Genomic DNA, 11517 nt, shown 5'->3' with positions numbered 1-11517 from the left:
TTACACTGACTTTGATGTCAGCATTAACCAGCATCTCTCTGTTAGTAGCTGCAGCAGTCTGCTATTTACTATTTGTCCATTTGTGTGCATTGACTGCACGTATACTAATGTTTACATGCTGCTCCTACAAGAATTGCTGGATTCTTATGTGTATTTGTATATAATGTTTCATTGTATCCTATCACGTTTTTGATTGTATATTGTCAGTCTAAATTTTCTAATACAATTCCCTTTTTGCATTTTGAACATGGTGTGCATGTTTTTATAATATCCTGTTGATTTGGTGGATAATCACGGACGACGGACACAACGGAAACCCCTCACTGTCATCCCTCCAAATGTATTACGTGACCCCTGGTGCCTGTGCAGTTATACTTTACCTGTCACACTGCCCTGGAAGTGTCCTTGCTGTATTTCCAAATGGGCGCCCCACGTGACTACCAGCATTTAGCACGTGGGGTGCGTGTCTGACGTCATTTGGGCTGGGGCTGCCATAGAAATGGGCCTCTAGTTTGTGTTTTGCCCCCAGGCTGAAAGGTCCCAGTCCTCCCCTGCTACAACAGCTAATCAAAATTCACCTATTGGTTTTGAAGGGGAATATTTAAATTGCTGCCATTCTTACAATGTTAATGGCAGAGGCCTCAAATTTGCTTCAGTCGGTCATTGGGTGACTGGCATTTAAATTCACTAAAGGGGTGGAGCCACTAACAGCCAGTCAGATTTGTTTGGTGAATTTCAGCCATTCTGTTATTGGCAGGGTTCTCAAACTTGGTGCAGTTGGTTTCTGGGTGACTGGGTGGGAGCAACATGTCACACACACCGGGGCAGCCGAGCTACTGCTATGGGCAGCAGCCCGCTTTCCTCTGTGGGTGCACAATGCTGGGAATAGCAGTGGAAAAATGCAGAGTGAGAGATGAATGGCTGGGACATTTGCACTCAGGGGCTGGGGCACCCCTGTGAAGAGGGCGCCAGATATCACAGCAGCAGCACTTTCCCCCTGCATCTCTAACCTGGCAATAGGAGAAAGCTCTGAACACCGCCAAACTGGAAGCCGTTCCCCAGAGAGAATTACATAACCACCCCCACCACCGAACAACCGATTTCCTCCCAAACTAGACAGCCACCATGCAGCCTCCATCCCAGTGAATACAATAGTCCAGCAGAGGAGGCAGCCGCAGCGGGGGAGAATGACAGCACCAGATCACTCACATTCACCTATTGCGATCCAAGCAATAGAGGTCCCATCATCCCGAGCCCATCTGTCTCCTCTAGAGTGCTGCCGCTCTGTTACTACTACTATTACTACTTCCTACTTCCTGTCTGATCTGAGAATCAGGAAGTTCAGAGCGAGCACCTGTACTGTAGAAGAGACAGATGGGTTTCAGATGACGGAATCTCTATCGCTTGGATCATGGATAGGTGAGTGAGCGTTTGCCATCTGCTGCTATCATTCTTGCTGCAGCTGTGGTTCTCTGTGGGAAGGGAGGAAGGAGTAGGCAGTGGCAGAACACACAGTAGCAGGAGGGGGACCTAGGAGGAGAGCCTGGCTCTGAAGACAATCAGCAGCACACGGCATCATTTCACAAGACAAGACAAATAACATTTATATCACGCTTTTCTCATTGGCAGACTCAAAGCGCCAGAGCTGCAGCCACTAGGACTCGCCCTATAGGCAGTAACAGTGTTAGGGAGACTTGCCTATGGTCTCCTACTGAATAGGTGCTGGCTTACTGAACAGGCAGAGCCGAGATTCGAACCCTGGTCTCCTGTGTCAGAGGCAGAGCCCTTAAAGGGACTCCGAGCAGTGCCTGTGGATATGACTTGAAGCATACCCACAACTAATTAATTACATCCTTACACCTACCAGCATGATGCTTGTAATGATATCACCCTGGGTTCCTTATATTTCATTGCATTGTGCTGAATCGAGCTGCCGACTTTGGAGAAAAGTCATCCTGTGTAATACAATGTAACTATGGAAAGATGCATATCATTTTGAGGCTCTCTTTCTCCTCTTTCCAATGATAGATAAACTGCCACCCTACGCCTTTTAGTTTTTGCTATTTTCGCGATCGAAATTGCTGCGGTCGCGAAAATAGCGAAAACTAAAAGGCATAGGGCGGCGGGTTATATATCATTGGAAAGAGGAGAAAGAGAGCTTTAAAATGATATGCATCTTTCCATAGTTACTGCACTGTTCAGAGTCCCTTTAACCATTATACCATCCAGCCACTGCTGACAGGATGGCGAGGGCCGGTTTATGTGCTGATGGGGCCCCTTTGACTCTGAATGGGGGCTCCAAGCGACTGCTTTTGTTCCCTGGTCAGTAATCCGGCCCTGGGCAGAGCCAAATACAATTTTTCACAGGGAAAATGTGAACTGCAGCCACTCTTACACTGTTAATGGCAGGGTTCTCAAGCTTTCATCTTCAGTTGGTCACTGGGTGACTGGGATTATTATTCAGGAAAGTGGGTGGAGCCAACAACAGCCAATCAAAATTCGACTATTGATTTTCAAGGCAAATATTTAAATTGCTGTGATTCTTACACTGTTAATGGCGGAGGCCTCAGACCTAGTACAGTCGGTAAATTGAGTGACTGGGGTTCAAATTCTGAAAAGAAGGTGGAGCCACAAACAGCCAATCAAATTTTCTTTATTTCAATGCTAAAATTTAATTTATTGATGCCAAGGACCCCAAAACTCAACTTGGTCATTGAGTGACTGTGTGTCAAGATTAGGAAAATTGAAGGGAGCCTACAACAACCAAATACATACCCTGGCAATGGCGGTTCATAAGCTAGTCTATTATAAACAAAGATATAATGTGCTTATATAACCATTTCACACAAGTGCTATGGGCCTCATTGGAAGGAATTATAAGGAAAATAAACTTGCTAGCATATTGGTTCATAGAGAAATGTACATACAGCTGTTCATAACACTATTAATTACAACTGTTCAATAGAAACGTGACATAGATATTTAATATACGTGTCTCGTAGATGAGCTGTACATTTTGTCTTGCAGGGACTATTAGAAATGCCAACTGTACTGCAAGAAAAAAGGGCACAGGAACATTTTCAGTAAAAACAGCGCCGCTATAATAAAAGCCACATTTTACAGCATGATAGGGAAATTTGGGGACATGGTAGTGGCTGCTAGTGGGTGACTTATGAAGCTGAATTTTGCCTTCTTTGCTGCAAATTGCGGCTTTTAGTATTACCACAATATGCGGCATTGAAGGTACATTTTGGCATCCGGAGGCAACTGATTAGAGGGTGCAATTTCTGCAGACAGGTTTGCGGATGACTAAATTGCGGCATTGCATAGTGGATGCGGAGTACCCCCTATGCAATGCTACAATTTAGTTATCCCTAACGCAAAAATGTAAGTATATCCGCTGCACAGGTCCTTATTGCTATAGTAAACCCCCTATTCGGGAGCAAGGCTGGGATGCAAACAAAATTCCACACTTTACCAAAAAAGAGCAAACTGCCACTCACCAACTATAAACATACAAAACTTTTGTTTTAATAGTGAATAAAAAAAAAAACCCAAACCGAATAAAATCCCTAGACACACTGGATCATCCAAGGAGTGCTCCTGACAACAACCACACTCACTCTAACACCACACACTGCAATATAGAGGCTTCCAGTCCTTTGCCAATAACAAGTGTGAAGCATGCTAGGCTGTATAGTCCTTCAACGACTAGTGGCAGGTTCCAACACTTTAAAGCAGAGTGTAATACAGTCTCTTGTATTCCAGCATTATCGCTCAATGGCAACTCCACGTGCACTCCAGAATATTCAGCTGAACTTTTGCTTAAAACAGTGTCCATGGTCTATTCAGGGCAAATCAGCAGATCCCCTTCAGCCACACACTGTGCTTGTTAAGTGACACCGGCTTACCGCTCTGTTGACAAACAAAGTTGTATCACGCTGGCTCTCCGCTCAGTGTCCTGCGTTCACTTCAGTGTCAGCACTTTGCATAATTGGATACTAACGTTGCTTCTTCCCACTGCACCGTCCAGTGTTACAGGTACCTGTAAGTGCTCGCTGTGCCCTCTCTACACACCACAATCAGCCGAACCTTGCCCGCATGTGGGTGCTGTTACCCACTCCTCCATTTCCAGCGCATCAGGCCACGCCTGTATATGCATTACGTCCACTGACGTGGACTTCGTCGGTACACGTGGTTACAGCATCAGCATCATTGTACCACAGCATCGTTGTACTGCAGGACCTGTAACACCGCAGGACGCCATGGTGGGAGGAAGCAGCGTGAGTAACCAATTATGCAAAGTGCTGACACTGAAGTGAATGAACGGAGAGCCAGCGGTGATGCAACTTTGTTTATCAACTTTGTTTATCAACTTTGTTTATCAACAGAGCAGTGATGCAACTTTGTTTGTCAACAGAGCGGTAAGCCGGTGTCACTTAACAAGCACAGTATGTGGTTGAAGTGGATCTGCTGATTTGCCCTGAATAGACTATGGACACTGTTTTAAGCAAAAGTTCAGTTGAATATTCTGGAGTGCACGTGGAGTTGCCATTGAGCGATAATGCTGGAAGACAAGAGACTGTGTTACACTCTGTGCTTTAAAGGGAAGGTTCAGGGAGGGGATTAAAAAAATAAAAATAAATTTCCACTTACCTGGGGCTTCCTCCAGCCCGTGGCAGGCAGGAGGTGCCCTCGCCGCCGCTCCGCAGGCTCCCGGTGGTCTCCGGTGCCCGACCCGACCTGGCCAGGCCGGCTGCCAGGTCGGGCTCTTCTGCGCTCCATTTCCTGGCACTTCTGCGTCCCACGCCGGCGCGCTGACGTCATCGGACGTCCGCCGGGCTGTACAGCACATGCGCAGAACTACTGCGCCTGCGCAGTACAGCCCGGCGGACGTCCGACGACGTCAGTGCGCCGGCGTGGGACGCAGAAGTGCCAGGAAATGGAGCGCAGAAGAGCCCGACCTGGCAGCCGGCCTGGCCAGGTCGGGTCGGGCACCGGAGACCACCGGGAGCCTGCGGAGCGGCGGCGAGGGCACCTCCTGCCTGCCACGGGCTGGAGGAAGCCCCAGGTAAGTGGAAATTTATTTTTATTTTTTTAATCCCCTCCCTGAACCTTCCCTTTAAAGTGTGTAATCTGCCACTAGTCATTGAAGGACTATACAGCCTAGCTTGCTTCACACTTGTTATTGGCAAAGGACTGGCAGGCAGCCTCTATATTGCAGTTTGTGGTGTTGCTGGGAGCACTCCTTGGCTCATGATACAGCGTGTCTAGGGGATTTTATTAGGTTTGGGTTGGTATTTTTGGGAGATCATTTTTTGATTTACTATTGAAAATAAAGTTTTGTATGTTTATAGTTGGTGAGTGGCAGTTAGTTATCCCTAAGCCATTTTTTCCATAAGCCTGTCCTCAGAAATATCCCCTTCTTTCTGTTAATCAGGAAACTCTGGGCACCAATATTAACTTTGTAGCTACATATAGCGACTTTGTGGAATTAGCTTTAGGGGGGGATTTAGGGTTAGGCGCCACCAGGGGGATTAGGGTTAGGCACCACCAGGGGGGTGTATTAGAGTTAGGCACCACAAGGAGGTTAGGGACCACCAGGGGTGGTCTTAGGGCTAGGCAGCACCTGGGGGGCTTACTGTTGTGTATTTTTTTTTTACAAAGGTAGTTACAAATAGAAAAGAGACATGAGACAACACACCTTACATAGTAAGTTCTTGTCACTGCAAATGCTTTGCATCTGTGTACATACTACTATTTAGATATTCATACAGCACACTACTATTTGTATGTTTTCAATGAATTAGACATCAAGCAAATTATTATGAAAAAAAAAATTGTAAGGCGTTAATTGTCAGTGCTGCAACATGACTAATGAAAAATGACAGGAGATCTATTTTAACTGCTTATGCCCTAGATTAGAATCCCAGGACGTCATTGTGTTACGTCCAGCAAAAGAAATCACCATTACCAATGTGCGTCATGTTGTTCGCAATAAGGGGGTGCTATATGGAACAGCAAATTCTGATACAGGAGGGCTGGGATATCTTCTAACTGCTCTCCTGTAGACCAGTGACATCATCTCCCTGCTTATATACTTGGGGAAGATCCTGCACTCTCATTATGGTACAGAGGCACAGAGCGCTGAAGTCAGCTCTGAGGGAACAGAAGATTCACTAGTCTCCCTTACATTCCTCTTTTTGAATGGACTAAAGTTCCTTAAATAATTATGATGCTTGGACTGAGAATTCAGATGGTGTGTCTGATGCTCCTTGCTTTCAGCTGCTGTGGGATGTGCTCAGGTAGTGTACAGCCTATCTGTCCTGAATGCTTTCTGTGAACATAACTGATTTGTCTTGTGTGTTATAGATATTTGTTTGTGCTTAGGCTGTACAGTCAGTAAGCTTGTTTTGCTGGAGCATGTGTTCTTACATAGACTGGTAACTTAAAGCCTGCTGCTGCTTATCAGAGAAAGCAACAAAAATAGAATCATAAAACAGCTTGCAATAAGATCACTGAGCAGTCACAGCTGGTTAGGAACTGACAGACACAGTTAGGAAGAGATGTGAGGTTTGGAGCTAATAATGGTTTTGTGATTTTATGAACTTATAGATCCCTTGCATAGCTTAAGAATAAAACTAAGTTTAGTTAGAAGAGACATAATTAAAACTACTATAATTCTTTTCATGTGTGGTAACTATACAAAGTACTTCTGACATGCAGAACCTTTGTAGAGGGAATGTTTCACAAGATGAGTTTATGCTACATTGTGAACTGGTTTATCTTCTTCTGACATTGTTCTAATGCGTAGGGGGTAATTTACAAGAGGAAATGTGCAATGAAGAGGAAAAACTTCAATCAGTGCTTACATCAAACATTCAATATTGCAAAGAATATCCACTGAAAAATCTTGTACATAGGATCATATTTATTCACCTAGACAGAAGTTCAGATGTGCAGAATATCCAGTAAAACTTAAATTTGACCTATGTGAAGAAAATTCAGCAATCCAAACTCAATATTGAAAATCAAATATTACAATCTCTCCTGGGTCTGCTGCAGATGAGCGAAGTATGATGAGCACTAAAACTGTGGCTACCGCCTAATGAAATTAAGTAAATATATCTCATAGTAGATAGAAGAATCAATTCATATAACTAAGTGCTAGGAGATATTGAGGGACATTTCTTGCGTCTTTTAAAATTCCAGGGAACACTTATATTTGCACGAAAACAAAGTGTTAAACGGCATGTCCTTCAGAATTTAATATTTTAGAGTTTGCAAGCAGCTACCCAGTATAATCTCTCACCAGCTTTTTAATTCATTTAATCATATTATGGGCAATGCAGCAAGAGGAGTGAGACTTCAAGGAAAGTGAAACAGAGAAAGAAATCTGCAGTACAGGATCTCACAATTAGAATAACGGAAAGATAAATACGGATGGGGTTCAACCTAGCTTTCCGATATTTAACATTACAAACTGGAAAGTCAGCAAAATCGTTTTGTCTTATGGTTTTCCCATCCAAAATTGATGAATTCTTAAAGTATACAGATTGCAAAAACGTTCTTTGACAGCTCATTTTTTTTTCTAAAGAAAAGTCATAGACTTATCATTATTTTGGTTTTGCCTGATTGCTACCAGCACTGTGATATCTTGTGGCTCAGGAGGGTAATACAATTAACTGTGACCTTATCCTCTATTCACTAATTGTGCATCTGTTTGCATGTGTGAACACTAAAAATGGCATCTAGGGTAAGTTGTAACACTGATGACTGCTAATTAGCATTTTTATAGTGACAATTCCTAAAACAGTGATTTGCAGAGAGAACGGCAGTACCTTAAGGCATATTTAAATCACATCATCCTGTTTACACATGAAACAACCAAATTAATAAAATGATTAAAGGTATTCAATGCACATTATTAACTATGCAGCCTAAATGGATACATGGATGAATAGATAGATAGATAGATAGATAGATAGATAGACACACATGCTAGTCACATGCACTTAGCATAATAATAAACATCTAGTATGTACACAACTTGCACAAGCTGACAGCTAGCAGTTTACTGATCGCAATTTACTGGCTGTCACACTCAGAATAAACATAATTACAGCAACACTCAGTTAAGCTGTGCCTATAGATTCCATAACACTGGCAGTGGCAGCTTTAAATGAACACATAATTTAGATTCACAGAAGAGTCACTTTAGATTATCTCCGGTAATTTTAGGCTCAAACGGATCATTCAAGAAAACCATATGTCTCATTCAAGAAAAATGGATCAACAGTGGAGTTCAAAGCAGCACATGGCTTCAGCTTCTAAATTGAATAAGAATCCACTTGGTTCATTTTGGTAGTTACTCTGCTTGCTGCAGTTTTTATACAGCTGCAGGTTATTTTGCCTCTATCTAGAGAGCTTAATCCATTTCACTCTACACTGCAAGGCTTCCTAAAAAGACAAAGAAAAGAGTGTAACCCATAGCAACAACTCAGATTTCAGTTTACTGCATCCAGATCACCCACAATCAGATTTTTAGTGTTTGCTATAGGAAGCTGTCCTTCATGTATTTACATTTGCCTGAAGTGTAAATACAGTATTTCTCAAATTACCGAGTAAATTGGTTTCTCGAAACATGTGTGCCTTTGGTATCTTCCACATCAATTATTGCATGGCTGATAAGCATGCCATAAAATAGACATTAGTACATTAAGCAAGATTACAACAACTACCACTTAAGCGCTGTAACAGATGCTTTATATTTATGGAACACTAACCTAATGTGAGCAAAATGTTCATCTCTGGTTGCAAGTTGCAGTACCTGGGGACACTGTAACAATTACACTGAAGAACAACTTTGCAAGGAGTCATACAATATGTGTTGATTCAAGAGTGCTGTTCCAAATCAATTATAAAGGTCCTCAATAAATAACGCACTTAGCAAGTGCAGGTGGATTCTGATTCAAGTATGGGTCAAGTAATATACATTTAAACTTAAAGCCTTGTACATTGCCCAATCTTACCACTCCCATGTGGTATGAGGCCAAATAGACTTTGAATACTATGAACAGTCAGATTGTGTACGTAAGCTATCATAATACATGGCAGTGGTAAAATTGGCCAATCATTGGACAATCAAAATTGGATGAGTGTATCAGCTTTGAAGAATATCTGTGAGGTCTCTGTTGTGCAAATCATTCTAGTAATGTGACATTTTCCACTTTATAAAAGCGCTGAACATTTCTAAGCCACCATTTCACAACAATGAAAAACAAACCTAAATGGGGTTGGGCAAAGATAATTTTCCATCATTCGTAAAAGTCAGTTTGCATGTCAGCTGATTAAAGATTAATAGGGTTTGAAGACTGGAACAATTCAAAACTCATCCTTTTTGCGTCTTGAGTGAGTGATGCTTGGACGTAAACATACACAACAAAATAAAGGTCTTACTGTATATCTTTTTAACATATTCTGAAAAAAAAATGTTATGGCTGGCGTAGAAATAATGCTGGAGTGGGAGTGGTCAGTGGAGCAGTTACCCAGAGCAACTTATCCTATTTCACCTGCTGAATATAAAGAAAAATTCTTATTGGTTGGCTATAAGAGATTGCTTCACTTATGCTCTAGGTAGCTTTCTTTTTATAGATTTTAATATTGTAATATTTATATTACACGTATAACTTAGTGAATTTTATGTTTTTACGACATAGATTCAGGAGAAGACATGAAGGCATTAGAAGCAGATGTACTTAGCAATATGTATTCATCAAAGGTGTGTATTCTTTACATTTTCAAGCAATTTCTGAACGTCTTTGGTTTTGTGATTTGCTAGATTAAAAAAATAGTTAAAATCAATAGTGCCCCCTCCCCACCCAAACCAGGGTTGTTGCTTGAAAGACAAATTAGTATTCCATTAAACCAGGAATGTCAAACCGGTCCTTCGAGGGCCGAGATCCTCACACATTTTTGACACAGCTCAAATTAATTGATGGGTCTGAATCAGGAATGGTGTGGTCCATCAGGTAGAACACATTCCTCTCTTTCTCAGTCCATCCTAAACGCTGGCATGGATCTGGCCCTCCAAACCTGGAGTTTGACACCTGTGCATTAAACTCACAATACATTCCTTGGCCCGTTTGGAATTTCCTAAAAAATTAAAAGTGGGTCATTCTAAGGGTAAAACTGGATGCTATCATGGCCATCATTAGCAGTACAGAAATACATGGAAGTGGCATTCCTATAAAATTAAACATCATTCTTTGACCTATTTGTTATTTCCTAAGAATAACTTAAGAGACATCACTTGGCAATCATTCTTATTCGCAAAACGCAAAGCTACACTCTTTATGCATTAAGGAGGATATCTTGGGAGTTATGTTCTTGCATGTACCTAGAACATTTAGTACTTAAACAGACCTTTGTGAAATCAGACATCCTACCTGTCAATCACAGTGACACAATAAGCTCTCAAACTAATGTTATAATGTGTCTCTTAAAGTGTAGGTAGGCATGATTGCTGTTAAATGTCTAGATTCTTACTAACTCTACATTACAAAAGACATACCATCATATTACCCATCCAGAATTCATCTATTCAGGCTGACAAAGTGCTATATGAATGATATTAATGCAAATTAGCTCTAATATTCTCCTAACTTATATTACATCATTTCTAACTACTTGATGACACTCTTGAATATCTTTTGAAGTACCTAAGCCTTACATTTTTATATAGAAGGGGTACTATTGGATAGTTATTGTTAGTATAATCACCTTGATTAAGGACTAGTCTATGAATAAGTGATTACAAATCAGAAAAAGAACCTTTTCCAGTGAAGTGCAAAAATGCTTCATTTATGACAACACTCTATATTTGGTTTAATTAGATTTACCTACCATCACTATTTGATAAGACCACAGATTCCTAATCTTACTTGTTAGCTTGGTATTATAGCCTATGTTGGGGCTTAAGCTTTGCTTAAGAGGGAAAATCTATCAGAATAATTAAAAACTGTTGGATCAGATGATGGTTCGTGCAATCGATGCTGCAGTTATAGGACATTACAATCCATTTCTGTGAATCTAACCCTCTGTGCACAAATAGTTTAAGAGTAGAGCACCGAGCAATGAAAGCAGATAATTTATTACATCCAGCTCTGTCTATCACATTACTTGCTTTCAAATATTCAAAATGTGTTCCCAGAAAAGTTTGGACAGGTGCAGTTCATAGGAAAGATAATTTACCATGAGGCATAATTCAGAGCAAAGCAAAGCGGATTGATTATTGGAAGAAAATCAGTTTTTTTGGGGGGTTTTTTGGCATCTGCAAAGATCAGTTGTGTCATAGTTGCCCATAGTTGAAGAAATATTTTAGCACACTTCCTTTCCAGCACCTATAAGATTTGCGTTGTGGGTGTTTAATTTTGCATTTGGTTTGCTTTTTCATGCACTTTGGAGGGACCTTAAGCACTGTCTGAATTGTGAATGTTATGTTGTGGAGAAGTAACA

The 11517-nt window shown here is 41.5% G+C and overlaps 1 protein-coding gene across 1 annotated transcript in view; it reads left to right on the top strand.

The window, feature by feature from the left end:
- The first annotated feature begins 6065 nt into the window (after window positions 1–6065).
- The window catches only part of NTS (neurotensin), a 50963-nt gene continuing 45511 nt past the window's right edge, over window positions 6066–11517 (top strand). Inside the window, exons 1-2 of the mRNA XM_068272781.1 lie at window positions 6066–6305; window positions 9720–9781. Of these exons, the coding sequence (XP_068128882.1) occupies window positions 6233–6305; window positions 9720–9781 (135 nt within the window). The 5' untranslated portion in view covers window positions 6066–6232. The remainder of the gene's footprint in view (window positions 6306–9719; window positions 9782–11517) is intronic.

Source organism: Hyperolius riggenbachi, chromosome 3 (assembly GCF_040937935.1).
Source record: "Hyperolius riggenbachi isolate aHypRig1 chromosome 3, aHypRig1.pri, whole genome shotgun sequence".
NCBI lineage: Eukaryota > Metazoa > Chordata > Amphibia > Anura > Hyperoliidae > Hyperolius > Hyperolius riggenbachi.
This window is presented reverse-complemented; position numbering and strand designations above follow the sequence as displayed.